A 19,978-nucleotide genomic window follows, 5' to 3' on the forward strand; every position below is an offset into this window, starting at 1 on the left:
TGGGTTTTATATAGCAGAGTTTGCTCTGGTTCTCAGCCCTCTATGAGTTGTGAAGCTGTTTGCTCAGCACAGAGCCCAAAGAGCCGAAGGAGAGCCCCCCCCCCCCACCCACCCAAGCTCTTTCCTTGGGACTTTATTCAACTTGAAGACCATCTATTTCCCTTCCCTACCACCATGATTCACCCGGTTGCCTAGACTCTGTGACAGGCAGTGCTGCTGAATATAATTCTGCCAATAGGTGGCTGTATATTCAAAAGTAGGGGGTAATAATATCCTTACAGCCTCTGGTAATAAATCTTCTACATTTTAGGTTTTTGTTGTTGTTGTTTTTTAAGTAAAACAGAATACCCCTATTCAATATGATAATTGAGGCCGTTATCACAAAATAGTTAATTATGGAGGTGGGAGAGAAGGCTGTTAAAAGAAATTACTTGATAGCTATCTTTATCCCTTTTTAATTTTTCTTCTTTGCCCTTGATTTGAGGCTGTCACACCTTGATAGTGCATTTTAGCAAAATGCCAAAGCCGTCCTTCAATTATTTGCCCAGCCCTCTCCCTCTATTCCTGGATCCTGATTTAGACTATAAACCAGTGGATTTGGCAAGGATTTCCTTAAGCATTACATTCAAGCTTATCAAATATTTGGAAGTCTTATGGATATGTTTGCACATAAGAAGTGCCTTGGGTTTTAATAATTTGCACATTAAAACTTAGATTTTAGATTAAAAATGTCCCATGAATAGACTTTTAGAAAGTTTTCTGCCTCTTGGAATTTTATACTTATTTTAATCTAATTTTTAAAAAGTTCTTGTTTATTGTGTTGGCTAGCTCCTCTTTGTGAAAATACTTATAAGGCACGCATAGAATTCAAACACTTAAGAGTCAGGATGGACTGGTCTGTGCTTCTATCAAAGCCCAAGTCTCAGTAGCTTAGAACAGCAGAAGTTTCTTTTTTACCCATGCTAGTATCTTAGTGTGTCAGCTGGAGGCTCGGCTTCATGCTGTCCTTACTCCAGGACCCAGGCTGAAGGAGCAAACCTCTCTCTGCACATTGTCTATGTCCATGTCAGAGGAAAGGAGAGAATCACACACTGACTCTTAAAGCTTCCATTGAGGGGGCTCACATTTCATTGGCCAAAGCAAGTCACGTGGCCACACCTGACTCCAGGGGTCAGGGGAGTACAACTCTACGGTGCTCAGAGGGAAAACCAGAAGTACCTGGTGAATGGTGCAGATGATAGCCGTGGCATCTTATGTCTTCGTGGGCAGACCTACAGTACTGCCTGGCCTAGAGTTCAGTGTTGCTGGGAAGCTGGGTAGCAAGGTGCCTGAGAGCACGGACACTGAGTCAGAGTGCCTGAGCTTGAATACTGCCGCTGTCGCTTACTAGCCAGCTAGACCTGAGCAAGCGGCTTTATCTTTTTAATCTTTAATTTCCTCTGAAATAGCATTAGTTTAGAGAGTTGTGAGGATTAAATGAAATCGTCGTTATAAAGTCCGTTGTATAAAGTCTTTCACGTGGCAAACAATAGCCGTCCTTAGAATTGAGTACTTGTTAATTTGAATTATTTGAAGGTTACTGCTCACAGGTTTCCCCCCTTATTTATTTTAAAGGGCACGTGAAAAAAATCTATTTTGTTTTCCCCTTTTAGTATATACCATCCAACCAAAGCCAAAGAAGGGATAAGAGTCAAGGAGTTGCTTTTAAGCCTTGTTGATAGGAGAGGTGGACATCCTACCTGGCTGAGTCAGTTTTACTAAAATCATTGAAGACTCCCATCCTAGGATCATCTTTGTGAGGACAATTTGGATATGCCTGTTAATTCCTGGTGATTTTCTTTCTTTTTTTTTTTTAAAAGACACATTTATTCAGCGTCATGATCAGACTATTACGTTTAGCAATCAACAGCATGGGTGCAAAAAAAAAAAAAAATCTACATTAAAACCCTTTGTTGGAGTGCTTTACACTTTCCACAGAACAGAAACTAAAATAACCTGTTACATAATTAGTCACAAATACAGTCCTCGAGTTTTTTGCCCATACACATGAGTATTGTCTAAAACATGTCTTCTTGGGGCGCCTGGGTGGCTCAGTCGTTAAGCGTCTGCCTTCGGCTCAGGTCATGATCCCAGGGTCCTGGGATCGAGCCCCACATCGGGCTCCCTGCTCAGCGGGAAGCCTGCTTCTCCCTCTCCCACTCTCCCTGCTTGTGTTCCTTCTCTCGCTTTGTCTATCTCTGTCAAATAAACAAATAAAATCTTAAAAAAAAATTAAAAAAAAAAAAATAAATAAATAAAACATGTCTTCTTTGTAGCAGCGAGGCCCTGCCACCACTGTGCTTGGCCGAGTTCACAAATCTGTTGTAACCTGTAGCTTCCCCGTCCCTCCTCTGGCTCTCCTCTCCTGCTAAGCCTTGTCTCCTGGCAGTGATTAAAACCTCCTGCCACTGCCGTAGCTCCTGCCGCTGCTGGAACCACCACAGCCACCTTGGTTTCGTGGTTTGGCAAAGTATTGGCCTCCACCATCATAGGGGCCAGAGCTTCTGCCTCCAAAATTTCCTCCTTTCATGGGTCCAAAATTGGAGGATTGGTTGTTGTAATTGTCAAAATCATTATAGCTTCCGCCACCTCCAAAGTTGCTTCCATCATTACCAAACCCGTTACAGCCATCCCCACTGCCACCATAGCCACCACCACCTCAACTGCCACCAAAGCCTCCTCGACCACTGAAGTTCCCTCCACAACCAAAGTTGTCATTCCCACCAAAACTACTCCCACGACCACCACCAAAGTTTCCAGAACCACTTCGACCTCTTTGGCTGGATGAAACACTAGCCATCTCTTGCTTAGATAGGGCTTTCCTTACTTCACAGTTGTGGCCATTCACAGTATGGTATTTTTGAATGACAGTCTTGTCTACAGAGTCATGGTCATCAAATGTTACAAAAGCAAAACCTCTCTTTTTGCCACTGCCTCCGTCAGTCATGATCTCGATCACTTCGATTTTCCCATACTGTTCAAAATAATCTCTTAGATGATGTTCTTCAGTGTAAAAATCTTTTTCACAGTTAAGTGGGCACCAGGTCTTTGAGAATCTTCTCTTGAGACCGCCCTCTTTGGTTCCACAACTCTTCCACCCATCTTGTGTGGCCTTGCATTCATGGCTGCATCCACCTCCTCCACAGTGGCATACGTGACAAACCCAAAACCTCTGGAGCGCTTGGTGTTTGGATCTCTCATTACCACACAGTCCGTAAGCATTCCCCATTGCTCAGAATGGCTCCTCAGACTCATCGGTTGTTTCAAAGCTCAAACCTCCAATGAAGGGCTTCTGTAGCTGTTCAGGCTCTTTGGGAGACTCTGACTTAGAAATGACGGCGGTGGGAGGGGAGACTTTAACGATTATTACTCGGCAGTGTCCACGGGCAGACCCTGGTGATTTTCTCATATGTCTCACTCTAGCTCCGAGTCAAGATCTCCACTGAAGTTGGCATCACGAATGTTGATCTCTCCACTGTGGATAAGGATCAGAGCATTGCACCCAAAACCACCCGGTAGGTGGGGTGCCTTCTCGGCACAGGGAAAGCCCAGGCTTGCTCTGAGAGGAGCACGCCCAGGCACTGAGCCCCGTTTCTGTGTCAGCAGCGACCCAGCTTGCACCCCCAATTAAAGAGGTTCCAGTTTTGCTGGCACTGCGCCAAGTAGCATCCCGGCAGATTTGGGGGTTGTCTATACGGGTGGTCCGTCCACAATGGAATAGGCAACATCTGAGTCCAAGTCAGCTATGCTACCAAGCACATTATTTAGTTCTTATGACTTTGTTCTTTTTTTTTTTTAAAGACAAGACTTTGTCAATGAAGGAAGCAGTGTGTTTATATTTTGGTATAATCTCTTTATCTTCATAGTCCTGAATCTGCTTTTAGTGGCCTCATGACAACTCACTTTGGCCCACAGTGGGTCTGAAATTGGTTGGAGGCCTCAGAGGCCCTTAGAGTTGAGATGGCAGATACCTAGTACTGGGGCTGTGAATTCCTTTCTCACGTTCGTCAGTCATAGCATTTGCTCCTGCTGTACTCAGAATCTTTTTTTAACACCAACTTCTAGATAACCATTGGCAGTTGATTAGAGGGGTGCCAGAGCACTGTGTGAAGTCTATTTGTCAGCCCTCTCCCAGATCCTTGTTTTTGGGGAGCCCATCTAGACCCCTGGTATAGTTCGGACCCCAGCTTTACTCACCTAGGTGGCTCTAGCTGCCAGAGAAGGAAGGTGAACCCTCAAGGCCATTATGAAGACAGAAGATGTTAGCCAGAGCCTAGAAGCTAAGCATTCACTCCTTTTAAGTCCTCTGAAAGGGCTGGGCTTTCTGCCTCTGGCTTAGTTACCTTCAGTGACGTTGGAGATGAGAGCACTGTTGAGAATCCACGGAAGTAATGTCGTGAGGATGCTTTGCAAAGTTTAATCCTCTATACAAATGAAGAGTTGGTATTGCTCACAAGTAAATATAAAGCCTAAGTATAAAATATAGCCAGGTGTGGGCTCTAGAGCCATTTGGCTTGGTTTTTCCCCTGGCCATCTTACCCTTCCATCCCAGGAGATGGCTGTGGAAAGAACAGTTTTTTCATCAAGTCTGCCTTTTGAGAAAATGACTTTTTAAAACCCAATTTCAGGCAGAAAAATACATTGAAGCTGTGTCGAGGAAAAAAAATACAGCATAAAAAAAAGAAAAAGGGATGAGTGCCCTTCTTTGCTTTGCGTCTCCTACCCCCTCATCTCCCAACCTCGCTCACACGTAACTGCCAACATCAACGCCATGATGATTTCCCCTGGCGGTCTCGCCCACCCAGCTCTCCACTCCACCTGCGTGCGTGCACCCCACTGGTGCCTGACGTGGTGGAGCTGACATCCTTACCCTTAGGTCCTTGAAGGGAAAGCCTGGAGCATTTGTACGTAGCATTTCCCCAGACCCCGAGGAGTTTATTCTGTACTTTTCTCATCCTGGCTCCCTCAGTGCAGTTTGCCCTCCGGCCACAGACAGCTTCTCTCCTCCTGTCTGTCCACAGCAGGAAAGTGTTCCAGTGGGAGAGGGAGGATTAGGCAGTGAAGTGCCGTTTGTCTTTTTTATTCCATTCTCAGAGATCTACAGATCCTCTCTGAAGACTTGCTGTATACATGTCTCTTTCAGGGTGACCTACCCAGCGAAAGCCAAGGGCACATTCATCGCAGACAGCCACCAGAACTTTGCTTTGTTCTTCCAGCTGGTAGATGTGAACACTGGTGCTGAACTCACCCCTCACCAGGTCAGGAGAAAGCCCAGGTGCTTCTCTTCGTCTGCAACATTAACGCACGCCAGGGTTGTTGGTGTGGTGTATACAGTCCTAACCCCTGCTTCTGGGTCTTCACCCTCGACCCTGATGGTCCATCACATTCTCCCACATGACACTGTCCCCTCATATACTGGTGGTAACCCTGAATGTGGAAGACACCGTTCTTTTTAAAAGATCAGCCGGTATCGAGAAGATATATTTAAGGCAGATTAGCACTTAATTGAGGCTTTTTTCTTTCTGAGGAAAAAAACAAAAACAAAACAGATTGAAATAATTTTGAAAAAGGAAAACCTAGGCAGTAGGCCCAAAGCGTTTAGTTCTGACCACAGCAGAGTTTGTGGGAATCGGAAGAATAACCCTTTTTAACTTGTGTCTGCTTTGTATTATGAAAGAAACAGCTTTCATTTTTGTTTTCCATATATAAAATAATGATAATTATTATTTAAAAGATTTTCAAATCATACCCTTTCCCCAGAGAATCTGATATGGCCCCTTGTCTTCTATGACACCTTCTACCCCACCTCTGTCATCCCCCTTGATTGAGAATAACTGCTCTCAGCCCTTCCCCATCCATGGCAGTATTATAAAGGGAAATTCAGGTAAATACTTTGCTGGAAGATGGGAAAGAGCATGGGACCTGGTGGCCTTGGTTTAGGTGCTTTGTAGGGATCCTTGAGCAAGAGCTATAGCAGACTCGAGTTCGTGCTGAGAGATAGCTTCAGAGCAGATGACTGAGGTGAGTGGATTCACTTGGAAACCTTTTGCTTTCTGTCTCTTCTAGCTCCAACTGCTACACATGTGCCAGGGCCCCAGAGTGGCTGCTCCCAGAACCACTACCCTGGCACTTCTCTGCTCCTCTCCCCTCCACCCCCAGCTCCAGAGAGCTCCAGAGAGCTCAGTCAGGGCATTTAGCCATGGCTCACTGACTCAAAGCACTTCAACCTGTTAGCATTTCCCAGCTCCTTTTCAGAATGACATTTGCCAGCAAAACAGCACAAGGGAGGAAAGAATGTGAAGAGAAGAAATCACGAGACTAAATTGGTGGGATTAGGGCTAGGACAGGGAGAGTTAGTGAGGAAGTGTGACTTTAACTGAATACTTGACTCACCCAAGATCATACCTCAGAACCATGGCATAGAGACCTCACAGGTAGAGCCTGCATTCTGCAGGTGAGCCTGGCTGCCGCCTGCCCTTGGCTATGGCAGGAGGAAGATCAGGCAGCATCCGGGCTCCTAAATCCCATTCTTGGCCAAGACTGCCATAGTCAGGATGCTTCACATCTTTGGGCCCTTTCCCTGAATACTTTGATGGTTGTTCTTTGTTGCCCAGGTGTAAAGTAACAAATGAGATTTACATTTTTTCCCATGGATCCAGCGCTGAATTGTGTGACCATGGCAACTCATTTAATCCTCATGCCTTATGATCTGTTAAATGGAACCAATCTACCTGTCTTGTTCAATTCTTTATTTCGAAACACCTGAGAGAAAAGCTCTGCGTGGATGTTAAATTTTGCTGCAATTCTAATATGCAGAAGCCTTAGTTTCTCGTGCCACTGGCCGGGGTAAGGTGATTAGACTTGAACCATGGCGCTGACGAGAATCCCAGCTACTGTTTGTTGACTGGCTAGCACCATACCAGGCCCAGCACTAAATGCTTTGCATCCATCACTGTGAATCTTGACACACAGGCACCACCATCTTTGTCTCGTAAAGAGGAAGGGCTCAAGGCCCGAGGAGGTTACGTGACATGCAGATCTGCCTGTCTTCAGAGCCTGGGCTCTCTCTGTGACACCAGGCTGCTCTGCTCAGTTAGAACTCTGCCTTGCTATCAATCCCCAAGCCTCTTCCACTAAATCTTTAGCTGGAGGCACTAGGAAATTGAAAATGGGCCTCTTACAGTTCCACCTCATTTCCCTTCTTTTCACCCTCTGGTGAAGAAATTAATTGGGCAGCAAAGTGGCCAAAAGGCTGGCAGGAAGAAGAAATTGCAGCGGCAGCAAAGAGCTTAAATCATCCCCAAACTGGGCATTCAGCCTCCAAGTAGTTGAGAATTGGCTGGACCCCTAAGTTAAATTTCTTATACTAACAAAAAGTGAGCCCTGCTCTCGGGGCTGGAGCCGAGAGTGGGACACTCACCCCTTCCTCTTGCTTGGGCAAGTCTGGCGGATCCCAGAGCTCCCACTGCGACAAAAGAGCCAACAGTCTGCTGCCTTGTTGATTCGGTGCTGGGCACAGAGGGAGTTTTGAAATGATCAGATTAAAGACTGTAGTACTGTTCCATCCAGACATTTGTCCGACTCCATAACCAGAAGACGGGCCAGGAAGTGGTGTTCGTTGCTGAGCCGGACAGCAAGAATGTGTACAAGTTTGAACTGGATACCTCCGAGAGAAAGATCGAATTTGACTCTGCATCCGGCACCTACACTCTCTATCTGATCATCGGGGATGCCACTTTGAAGAACCCAATCCTTTGGAATGTGGTATGTGCCCAGATGCGCCTTGACCAAGGCAAGAGTTGGCTGTGCCACCCACAGAGACAGCTTTTTTCCCCCTAGCCTCGCCTGTGCAGGACAGTAAATAGGCCTGGTGAGGTGAGGGGCTGTGCTCTTTTCCACTAGAAGTCTTAGGGGTATGCACATGGCCCGGCACCTAGTGCTTGATAAGTAGTAATTGAGTGAGTGAATGGAGCCTAAATTTGCCCTCGTGGTTCCTAGCGAGTTTCTAGAAAAGTTACACTTGAAGGAGGTTTTCATTTTATAGCAAAATGCTATAGGGAATCCATAGATGTAAGAGATAAAGGCCCCGGTCTTTGAGATGCGGTACAGCCTTAGGGTGGGGTGGGACATGGTAAGAGTTGAATTGTGATAATTCAGGATGGTTTGGGATAGTGAGTTGTAGAATATGCAAGATGCTCATAAACTATTAACCAACCTTTGCCTACTGTGTTATAGTTTACATAGTGCTTCTCACCTATATATCTCACCTTTGATTGGTGTGATGAGAGACAAACTCGAAAGATCACATTCGAGCTAGGGGTTGAAGAATTGCAAGGTTTATCAGAGTAGTATCTGGGGGCCATGGAATGATCATTAGGGAAGAGCCTGCAGAAGGTGCTTTCGGTGAGACCTAAATGGGTCCATTTTGCTGGAGTACCTGAGTCTGGTCAAGAGCAGGAGGTGGTTGGAAAGCTAGCAGAGGCCAAAGCGCAGGCCTCGAACGGTGGTCGCTCCCTCTGCAAGACGAAGGGGCAGCTGTATTTCTTTGCGTTGTAGGCAAAGCTTTTTTTCTTCTCCTGGACTTTGGGCTCTTTTCTGTACAAGAGCACATTTTCTTTTCTTTGTTTCTTTTTTTTTTTTTTTTCTGTGACTAAATCACACTTCCCAGGGACACCAAGCAGTTTCTGATTGCACCTGTAACAGCCTGAATACCAGCTGGGATTTTTGTATTAAGCAGCTCTGTGGGGCTCACCAGACCAGTAGAAAATTGGAACTCTTGCTCTAAAAAGCATTTTCAACAAATACCTGTTTTGTTCTTGAAATTTTTACTGCCCCAATTTGTCAGCTAATGGATCAGAAGTGATTGGACTGCTTGGAGCTATTTTCAGTTATGGTCCTGGATGTGAGTTAGAGGAGGCTACCCTGCTGATGAGTTTCAACCCCTTCTCTGCCCTTGCCTTAAAAACTGCCCTTATTTTTTTAGGCTGATGTGGTCATCAAGTTCCCTGAAGAAGATGCTCCCTCGACTGTCCTGTCCAAGAACCTTTTCACCCCCAAACAGGAAATTCAGGTATCAGAAGCCTAGGGGCTCCTGCACTAAACATGGAGGGGAAACATGAAACGGGCAGTAAACGCCTGGGCTGCAGCTCTGGCTTCTTCTTTAGCCCGTTCATACAGTATTTTATAGTGTGGGCTTCGCCACCCTGTGAATTAGGACAAATATCAGTCCCATCCTAGAGCTTGAAGAAACAGATTCAGAGCCCAGTGTCCGGCTTCCTGAAAGTAGATAGTTAGACACAAAATAAGAGGCTGTTTTTCCTAAGCATCCAGAAGATTCAGCCTTAAGCTGGCTGCTTGAGAGCTACAGCACGGGTCGGTTTGGCTTTCTTCCTCTCTGCTCCTAAAGAAATCAGGGCTGTTGGGACCTCTAGGTGGAAAACTCACCTGGGCAGGAGGACAGGGCTTTCCTCCCCCAGGCAATCCTCTCTCCAAAGATTCACCTTCTGTGCACACAGTTAGCAGTCTCTGCCCAGCTCAGCTCATGAGACTGGTGAGCATCAAAATAGGTAACCAGGGGCTCCTGGGTGGCTCAGTCGTTAAGTGTCTGCCTTCGGCTCAGGTTGGGATTGAGCCCCGCATTGGGCTCCCTGCCCTGTGGGGAAGCCTGCTTCTCCCTCTCCCACTCCTCCTGCTTGTGTTCCCTCTCTCGCTGTGTCTCTCTGTCAAATAAATAAATAAAATCTTTTAAAAAAGGAAAAAAAAGTAGGTAACCGAAAAGGAAAGAAAGACTTTGAAAAGTTTCTAAAACATTTTACAAAATAAACATAAACAAAATGAAATAAACCTAGTAATCGTTAAGCAGTTTGAGCCACTGGTTAAGGAAATGGAGGTGGACGCACTCAGTGGGCTGTTTTGCAGTCATGAGAAATAATCATACTGTAGTAACGTGGAAGCTATTCAGACCACATATGAATTAATGTTGAAATGTTGCAGGCAGACTACTTACTCCTTTTTCACTAATAAAAAAAAGGACAAGGGCCCAAAGGGTGTTGTAATAGGATTCTTTTTGAAATCCTCCTAATGTTGATATAGCATTGTTTAAGATTGTCAAATGCAGTGAAATTGTAGAAGGTACGACCGTGATGATGAAGGGTGCTGCCTGAGTTGTAGGGTGAACTAGGCGGCAGCAACTGCCAGGACAGTGTTAGAGATGCCTTAATGGCAGTGGCAGCAAAGACGATCTGAGGTGAAAATTTGGGAACAGGACTCCCAGGTGGGGCTGCCTCATCATGGAGCTGGGTTGGCTGGACATTGGCAAGGAACGACAGTTAAAAGTTTATGCATTGGAAGAAAGTCTGAAAAAAAGTTAAATTTGCATGTGTCAGAGCTTACAAAGCATAGTCAGATGCCCTATTACATTTGGTCTTACAGCCTCCTTACAGGCCTAATAGGATGGTCATCGCCCCCAACTTTCCAGCTAGAAATTGAGGCAAAGATTGGTAAAGCAACTTGCCCCTTTACTTGGGCCCAGATAGAAGTCTCTGGACTCCCAGTCCATCCCTGCTTTTGCTGGATGACACTATCTAGATGAGCTTCCCAAAGATCTTCATGTAGAGTTTCTCAGAAAAAAAACAAATGAAACAAAGAAATACCAGAGCAATGCTTACCCAGCTTTCTGGTTCAATTCCAGAAATTGGGCAGAACAAGGAAGGGAGAAAGTTTATTTAGGGCTTCCTTAGAGCCATGGGCTGGATGCAGAAGGGGTGAGTTATGGTTGGAACCATCCATAGTGAGGCTTTTTTAAATTGTAAAGGAGAGTGAGGTTACCCCAGTTACCTAAGTCGGGCAGCAGCATATGATAGTGCCACCCTAGGAACCCAGAAGCATTATGAAATTCAGAGTCCTGCCTTGGATGTCTGTCACCTAAACCATCCATATACGTGGGCACCCTCTTTTTGTTTTAAGATTTTTATTTATTTATTTGAGAAAGAGAGAGAGAGAGAGGATGAGTGAGGCAAAGGGCAGAGGGACGAGCAGACTCCCTGCTGAGTGAGGAGCCCAATGCAGGGCTAGATCGCAGGACCCTGCGATCAGGACCTAAGCCAAAGTCAAATGCTTAACTGAGCCACCCAGGTCCCCCCACCTCCCCCTGCAGACACCCTCTTTGACAGTAGGCAAATGCCATTGGATGGGTTGTATTTTCTAACTTATAAATGGCAATGAGTCTTTGAGGGAAAAAGAGGGTTGACCAAGTAGTGAGCTGGCACTGGTGTCTTTGGAAGAAGACCTCTGGGATTAGAAGCCAGCATTGAGAAGAGGCAAAAGGCCAAGTGTCCATTCTCTGCCAGGAGGGTGTAGCCTCTGGGAAGCATTTCTTCTTGACTGTCATTGGCATTTTGGTCCCTGGTATACATGGCAGCCCCTGCTGGGAAGGGCACATTCTTCAACACTCTTGGTATGTCTTCTTTCGGCAGCACCTGTTCCGAGAGCCTGAGAAGAGACCCCCCACGGTGGTGTCCAATACATTCACCGCCCTGATCCTCTCGCCCTTGCTCCTGCTCTTTGCTCTGGTGAGTAGCTGTAATTAGCATGGGCAGCGTGTGTCTGGCGCCAGACTCAGCAGATGTAGCTGTTCTGAAGGAGGCTTTGTGCTCTTGCCTCAGCACAGCTCCAGAGGGGTCCAGCAGCTGTGACCTGAACCGATGGTCAAAAAATTTTAGAATAACTAAAATTCCCCACTCCGAGGGAGCAGCCAAGTAAACTGATCCATTAATGAAGGGCATGAGAAAGTCCCTAACAGCCACTAAAAACGATAAAAGTACATGGATTTGGATGCTCTGTAAGAGTGTTCAGATGAGGTCAAGTGTGGAAAAAGCAAGGCCCAATGCTGATAGCTCTATAAAAGCAGGGTACAGAGGCAGTGCATTTCAGCATTTGGAGCCTAAAACTGTAAACAACCCAAAGTCCTCATAAAAGCTAGTGTTAAATAAATTATGGCACATCATATAATGGGATAATATGCAAGTTTATTAAAAGAATGGATAGGGGTGCCTGGGTGGCTCAGTCGTTAAGCGTCTGCCTTCGGCTCGGGTCATGATCCCAGGATCCTGGGATCGAGCCCCGCATCGGGCTCCCTGCTCAGCGGGAAGCCTGCTTCTCCCTCTCCCACTCCCCCTGCTTGTGTTCCCTCTCTCGCTGTGTCTCTCTCTGTCAAATAAATAAATAAAATCTTTAAAAAAAAAAAAGAAAAGAAAAGAATGGATAGATTTATATGCTGATATGACAAGATTGCCATGTCTTACTGAGTGAAGCAGGACAGGGGTAGGATAGTATGTTTGTATGATCCTCTTTGTGTAAAAACGTTAAAAAGGCATTATCGGTTAGTGTCGGTCACCTCCTAGGAGAGGACCTTTTAGGCAGTACAAAGGAAGGAAATTTTTATACTTTAATGTACTATTTGAATTTTTTTTTAACCAATTTTTTTCTTTGTCTCTCTTTAAAAATTATGAGATGCATATCCTCAAAGTTCAGAGAACTTTGAGAACTGCATGGAAAACTCAGTAGCTCTTACTTTTGGGAGGTTAGTTGCCTATGTTCCTAATTCGTTCATTGATTTCAGTGAAGTAATTATTGGTCAGTCTAAATCTGGAAGGCGTGGCATGATCTTTCAGCAACCCAGTGTTGAGTAGGTGCACCTGTTCTCATACTTGAGCGATCAGAATTCCAAAAGGCACAGAACCCGGAGCAAGAGCGCTCACCCTGCCGGCTGCCAGGGGGCTTATCTTACCCGTACTTAGAGGAATTAGGCGGAGTGCCAGTGACTTCATCATAAATGTGGTCTCTGACCTTTCAGCTTCGTGGTTTCACCTGCTTTAAAATAGAAAAGTTTGCTGTCATTAAAAAGGATGTTCAGGTTTGAGTTACCCAAGCACATTTGAAAGCACGTGTTGGAATGCCTTTCTAAAGAGGAAAGGGAACAATTTTTTTCCCAAGGACTTATAATAGGGTGGTTGTCACTTGGAAAAATTTCCTGTCCTTCAAGTGTGCATGAACTTTTAAGCCCTTGGGGCTGTTCATTGGATTAGCATTGACGTGGCATGTGTTGTCTTCCCTTTCAAGTTCTAATGTCTTTTTAATTTATTTCTCCCCATCGTTCAGTGGATCCGGATTGGTGCCAATGTCTCCAACTTCACTTTTGCTCCGAGCACGATCATCTTTCACCTGGGACATGCTGGTAAGCACCCCAGGCTGCTAATTCCATTTAACCTCCTCTGACATTTTGCCCGCCCACGCGAAAGCCCTGTTAAGTAGACCCACAACCTATTAACTATATAATGACTTAATAGCATAACATTTCCCGCTTCCTCCCGGCCTTTTAGGACAGTTAATATGATGATAAACCTGTTTGGTCCATCAGCTTAGAACAGCTGTCATTATTTTGGGTCTCATTGTGCTAGGCTGCTGGTGGCTTGCCGTTGACCCCTACTCAACAGCCCTGCTCATTTCCAGAGATGACTCACTTACCGTAGTTTTACACTGAGCCATCTTCCTGGATGAAGAGCACTAATGCAGTTTCCAAAGGTTATCTTTCCCCACTGTATGTCGATCTTCACGTTTGCTGGCGGCTGTGTCCGGACAGTAATAGAAAACAGTTTCTTCCACAATTGGACACACTGTTCTGCATTGTTCTCTCGAGGACTCCGTACCTAAACATGACAGGACGGTACATTCACAACTCAGCTCAGTGTTTCAGAGACGTTTGACCCCGTGGCATGTGTGGTGCCTTGCATTTTACTGAGACTTCAGCACTCTTTTTTTTCTTTTTAAGATTTTATTTATTTATTTATTTAGATTTTATTTATTTGAGAGAGAGAGAGTGAGTAAGAGAAAGAGAGAATGCACACGAGTAGGGGCAGAGGGAGAGGGAGAAGCAGACTCTCCTGCTGAGCAGGGAGCCCAACGCGGGGCTCAATCCCAGGACCCTGGGATCACGACCTGAGCCGAAGGCAGAGGCTTAACCGACTGAGCCACCCAGGCGCCCCGAGACTTCAGTAGTCTTTTCTGATGTTGTTGACTCTTTCAGGAGTAACCCTCTGTGTGTCCATAGTGCGCGGAGTCTGGGGGGCTCCACAGATGAATCACTTGAAATTCTAGGCAAATGTGTGTCTGTGTTTTTCTAGGGAAAGAGGGTGTCCATCACTTTGATCAGATTCTCACAGTGGTCCGTGACCTCAGAAATGGTTAAGAACCCCTGCTGTAGTTCGTCTGTCATTCTTCTGGGCAAAACTGACCAGATGACCTTTCTCTCCAGCCCAGTTACTGGATTTGAATGATAGCCCTCCCGAGTCAGGCTGAGAACAAAACCTGAATATAAATTTGTTTAGAGCCATGACTTTCCTTGCCAGAGTGCTTTTTGTGCACATTCCCTCATTTGATTTTCATCACAACCCTGATGGGGGTGCCCAGGGCAGGAATTATGATCCCCGTTTGACAAGTGAGAGAATGGCGGCTCGGAGAAATGGAAGTGGCTGGGAAGGGCAGAGCCTGGACCAGAACCCAGGGCTCCCAGTGCCCAGACCTGAGCCCTTTTCACTAACCCTTCCTGCCTAGTGCTCCTTGCTTCCTTCCTAGTCACACTGGCAAAATACCCTTAATCATTTTTTGTAATGGAAAGGAAATTATTCATTTATTTAATCCTGCATGCTTTTGTTCAGAATTTGAAAAATAAAATGAATCCTAAATATAATAGGACAGTCATGTTTAAAAAACAACAACAACAAAACAAAAAATAAAAATAAAACCTACAATAAAACAGATGTGAGCTGGAACATGGAACAAGATAGTTAAAGTAGCTGAGGTGCTGAGGTCTGATTTTTACATCTGGATTTTTTAGTAGCCAAAGTAAGTATATTGAGTTATTTATTTTCTGGCATCAGATAAAAGGAATAAAACCAGCTGGTCTAGAAATGGAGACTTCTTCAGAATCCAGCAGTTACTGTTCCTAACTGTCCTCTGCCCGAGGCCACTGTCACTGTCTCACTTAATTGGCTGTCATGACATCTGTCCGTGCAGCGATGCTGGGGCTCATGTATGTCTATTGGACTCAGCTCAACATGTTCCAGACCCTGAAGTACCTGGCTGTCTTGGGCAGTGTGACGTTTCTGGCTGGCAATCGGATGCTGGCCCAGCAGGCAATCAAGAGGTGAGGCTTGGGGATGGGCCAGGGACTCACAGGGGGATTAGAAATATTTTTGTCAGCTCTGCTCACCCAGCTCTTTGAACAAGGGTTTGTGGTAGAATGATTTGGATCCTTGGGGGCAAGTGTGACACCTTAATCCAGCCTTTTAAGTCAGAAAAGGGCCTTGGTGATCAGCTTTCAGTGTATTAAAACCACAGTGATTTACGCCCTGACACATTAGAATAAGAGAAGAAAATTTCTTTATGAAGATTAGAGTGGATTAGAACACGTGTGACTGAAGATTGTCGGTAATGTGCTGGCTGGTATAAAAATGTTCACTACTGCCACAGAGAATCCTATGCTGCCCTCCTCCCGGGCCCCAGAGAATTCCTCCTCTGCAACCCCTGACGGACCCACGGACGTGAGGTCCGTGCGCTTCCCAGTCCCTCCGCCACCCCGAAATTGCCGCAGGTTATAAGAGGCCCCCAACAGGGAGCCCTGCTCAGTAGCCTCCACCACGGCCCTGACAACCAGACCACCTTAGGTTCGCACAAGCAGTTGGATGTCAGCGCGGCGGCAGCAGCTCGCCGGCAGCTTGACTTCCGCACCTGGATGAGAGGCACATTTAAATGTCACATAGGTTTTTCTCATTGATTGGACTTTATGAGAACTTGGGTGATTTTAGCCGCGTAAAGGTCAATAGGAAAAGGTCAGAGTTGCTTTCACCTTTGGAAGTTAACAGTTTCAGATGTGCCCTGCTTTCTCCTCCAAGACGTTTGCTGTAAGAATCGAACTCAAGAGTGTGCCCTCCGGCACGGCTCCAGTTCACTGGGTCAGATCAGAGGCTTTCTCAGAGACCGTCGGTAGGCGCGAGAGCTACGTGTCTCAGCCTGCTCGAGTCTCCATTGTGAGCTTTCTGAGAGCCTCGCCTTGGAGACTGGTCCCGACGTGCTCCCTCACTTCCCTTTAGTAATCCACGTTCCGCCGCGGCAGCTGCTTCATTTCTCTGCCCCTCCAACAGCCTTCACTTGGCAGCTGTGCATTGCATCTGAGAAAGAGCCAGGGATTCAGCTGTTTTTTCTAAGCAGGGGCCTGTTCCCTGGCAGCAGCCAGTCCAGGCCCCAGGGAGCCAAAGGGCTGCACTCTGTGGAGTTCTCTCTTTTCTGGAAGTTGCCCGCACGAATGAACAAAATCAAGGGGAAGGCGAGGTAGATTTAGATCCTGCTTAGCAGGAGGTCCTAATGTGGAATCCTAAAACTGTGTACATTTTCTGAGGAGAGAGGCCATGGTTCTCACCCCTCTCCAGCATGCGCATGCACACTCGCGCACACACACACCCCTTATACAGAAAGTTACAGCCCACTCTTCTGTTTCTGTCTTTGTGAGTCCTAGAACAAACTCTGCCACTGGGGAAATCATTGACCCTAACGGAAGCTCTGGTTGGGTGTTGGCTGCCATTTCTTTTCTCAAGCTTATTTCTCTTCCCACTGTCCTTTCTTGATTCTCAAACCCTCTTTCCTTTGGCAGGATCGCTGCAGAGCAGAGCAGTAGATTGGCAAAATATAGGACACTACGGTAAAGATGAAGGGTGGGCTCATCCCAGAAGCAGGGCCCCTTCCCATCTTGCCCGCCTCGTGCATGTCAGTTGTTTATCTGATTTTCAGCCCACTCGTTCCTTCCCACCTTCCCCAAGCCGAAGCTGAAATCTGGGGCCATGTTCCAACTTCCTGGACCAGGTTATGACTGGACCAAGGCAAAAATCAAAGCTCCCTGAGTTAGCCCAACTGATGGGGTAACTCTGACCTGGCTTTGACTACATTAGACTCCATCCTCCCTTATGTCCATGGGGTACTTTATAGACAGCAGCCCCTTTCTCTGTGTTTATAGGAGAGTGGAGTTGAGGATAAGACAGGCAACCTTGGACTCCTTGAATGGGGACCCCATTCAGAACGTCTAAGTTGACAAAACGATGGTCCCATGGCAAATCCTGGCACACCTTGTCACTGTTTGTAGGCCTTTTTATAACACTAATCTTTGGTTGGGCCAAGCAGTATGGTTTGGTGAGACTCAATTATGAAGGACTATTGGCCATAGCTCAAAGCCAGCATCAGAACCCTGGTTCCTAAAACAAAGGGTGTGGTTCAGGGCCGCTCCCTGTGTGGCTAAAATGTCACGTGAAAGATCACCCATTCTCTAGGTATTAATCCTGGGATGAGGACGGAAGTGGAGGCAGGGTGAAGGGAAGGAAGGAGAGGGAGTGTCTGCTTCATTGATCAGCTCCTCTAGACTAGGGATCAGCAAAAGTATTCCGGAAAGATAGTGTTTTAGCCTTTGCAGACCGAATGGGCTCTGTCGCAGCTGCTCAACTCTGCCACTGGTATGTGGAAGCAGGAGCAGACTGTGAACAGATGAGCATGGCTGTGTGCCAATAAAACTTTACTTTTTAAAAAGATTTTATTTATTTGAGAGAGAGCATGTACACAAGCTGGGAGAGGGGCAAAAGGGGAGGGAGAGGGACACGCAACCCCAAGATGAGCGGGGAGCCTGATGCGGGGCTCGATCCCACAACCCTGAGATCGTGACCTGAGCCGAAACCAAGAGTCGGACGCTTACCTGACTGAGCCACCCAGGCGCCCCCCATTACAACTTTAATTTACAAAAACAGGTGGTGGTCTGGATTTGGCGTTTGCTGACCCCTGTACTAGGCCAACAAAGAGAAGGGGGAGGTATCTGAGTTTTCATTTATGTTCCCTGATCCCTGCCAAAAAAACGGAGCCATCTAATGTTGAATCCTCTGCAAATCAGAGGGACCGACAAAAGCATAGACCGTAGAGCCTTTTCACTGACGTGTGAGCAGAAGCTGGTACATCTCATCCTCAACACAGAAAGACTGCATTTGTCTTGGTTTTGTTTTTCTCGGGTTTAATCGAGGTATAATTTATATCTGGTAAAATTCACCATTTTTGTGTACAATCTGTGAATCTTGGCAAATTTACTCGATCATGTAAACACCACCTCAGTCAAGACAGACTATTTCTACACTTGAGAGAGTTCCCCTGTGTAGTCAGTCCCTTGTCCCCACCCCCATTCCCTGACATACCCAATTGGTTTTGTCCTGAATTAGAGTTGCTCTGGGATTTCACTTTTGAACTAGTCCTTTCTGCTAATTATTGAGCTCTTTAATTCTTTGAAATAACTCTGGATTGATTTTTTTTTTCTTGCTATGTAGATAGTCTACCCTCACGCTGCTGCTACCCCCAAATCACACTGCTTGAGAGAAAGGAAAAATGCTTGATCATGTGGACGTTTGGGACTTCCAGAGGTTGGGACCTAGTATTTTAAAGGAAAGTCCCTGGTAGCTAAGTGCTTTTGATCCAAGGACAGACATTGATTTGATGAGGCTTGATAGAGGGTATAACTTCTTAGCCAAGATGGTGGCTTGTGAACCACTAGCCTTTCAGCTCTTCTTCCTTCGTACTCATGCTGTCCTCTCTGCACGGACATTTCGGAGCACACACATTTTAGTGTACCTGGATGTTGGCAGGGAATTAGGAGCACTCCCTTCAGCCCTCGGGATTAGTTCTGTGCCTGTGTATGTCCCCCAGAACTACCGATTAACTGGCTTGGGGCCTGCCATCCTGTGAGACCGCAGCTCCGTCACGTCCGCCCTCACCACTGGGTATAACTGCCCGCTTGGGACAGCGTGTGTGTCGGCGCTCTGCTTGCTGGAGCTGCTGAAACACTCGTTTGCTGCTTCACCCTCCTGGTTGCACAGTGGCCGTCTGCATTGTCATTTTCGTTCCTGTGTTTCCCCATCAGTTCTTTGAGTCTAGGGAAGGACAGCCATGGGGAAAGAAGGAATAAAGAGATTGAAAGGTTTTTATCCCCTCTTAAAATTTTTCTGTGAGCTGAGTCCCATTTTTGAGACTCATTCTTAGGTTTAGATGCTGAGGCTGACCATTGGCAGGAACATGACAGGAGTCCTGCATTTCAGGAGTATGGTGCAGGTTTCTGTACTGAATGGCCAGAATGTTGTCTTCTAAGCTCCCTAAGGGCCCCGGGCTGCTTGGCAGATCCGGAGTCTGGGAGATGGAAGACGAACATTCTTCAAGCTTTCCTTTTTCTTCCCCCTAGTTGAAATTTACACTGTCTTTTTGGCCTTGCACTGTGAGAGGTGTGCCTGGAATTCCCTCACCTCAGAGCTCCATATGCCACTTTCGTAGTTGTCAGGTTTGTGTCATTGTTTTTTATTTACATTGTCATCAGCTATGGTTAGAACTAGCTGTCTCACAACCTCTTGTGAAATGAGATGGGCCATAAATAAATAAAGTGGGATCTTGTCAATGGCAGAGGGCTTGGTCCCTCTGTTGTCACCAGTTAGGAACTGTAACAGTGAATTGAAACCTCAGTAATCCCGTTTGTCCCCATTTTCTTTCAGAACAGCACACTAGTGTCAGAAGAAGGAAGGAAGAAGAAAGCTGAAATGAGTATCAAGAAAAGGAGTCAAGAACAATTCAGTTTGTAAAGAGGAATGAAGAAACTTTATTTAAACAGAAAAAAGTCAAAATTGTGGTTATACTTTTGCTTGTTGTTTTTGTTTCCCCAACACAGAGTGGATACCTGTGAGCCCCGATACTCCGTTTCTTTGGCATGGTGCCCTAGCCAGATGCTGTGAATATTCCTAACTTAGCTGCCAAGTGTTGCATTTGAAAAGTTGAAATTTGTAATTAATCTGTTTTGGAATAAAGATAATAACAGGAA

General features: G+C 46.1%; 1 protein-coding gene and 1 pseudogene across 2 annotated transcripts in view; one reads left to right on the forward strand and one right to left on the reverse strand.

The window, feature by feature from the left end:
* The window catches only part of RPN2 (ribophorin II), a 59,654-nt gene extending 39,676 nt beyond the window's left edge, over window positions 1–19,978 (forward strand). The window contains exons 10-18 of one of the 2 annotated variants that reach the window (XM_036071967.2): window positions 3,463–3,554; window positions 5,183–5,297; window positions 7,609–7,803; window positions 9,023–9,109; window positions 11,514–11,609; window positions 13,198–13,273; window positions 15,112–15,241; window positions 16,745–16,792; window positions 19,656–19,978. In XM_036071967.2, the coding sequence (XP_035927860.1) occupies window positions 3,463–3,554; window positions 5,183–5,297; window positions 7,609–7,803; window positions 9,023–9,109; window positions 11,514–11,609; window positions 13,198–13,273; window positions 15,112–15,241; window positions 16,745–16,792; window positions 19,656–19,668 (852 nt within the window). In that variant the 3' untranslated portion in view covers window positions 19,669–19,978. The remainder of the gene's footprint in view (window positions 1–3,462; window positions 3,555–5,182; window positions 5,298–7,608; window positions 7,804–9,022; window positions 9,110–11,513; window positions 11,610–13,197; window positions 13,274–15,111; window positions 15,242–16,744; window positions 16,793–19,655) is intronic. The other variant, XM_036071969.2, reaches the window with a different exon arrangement.
* Window positions 2,432–3,448, reverse strand: LOC118522736 (heterogeneous nuclear ribonucleoprotein A1-like; annotated as a pseudogene).

This window comes from Halichoerus grypus, chromosome 10 (assembly GCF_964656455.1).
Source record: "Halichoerus grypus chromosome 10, mHalGry1.hap1.1, whole genome shotgun sequence".
NCBI classification, from domain to species: Eukaryota; Metazoa; Chordata; class Mammalia; order Carnivora; family Phocidae; genus Halichoerus; species Halichoerus grypus.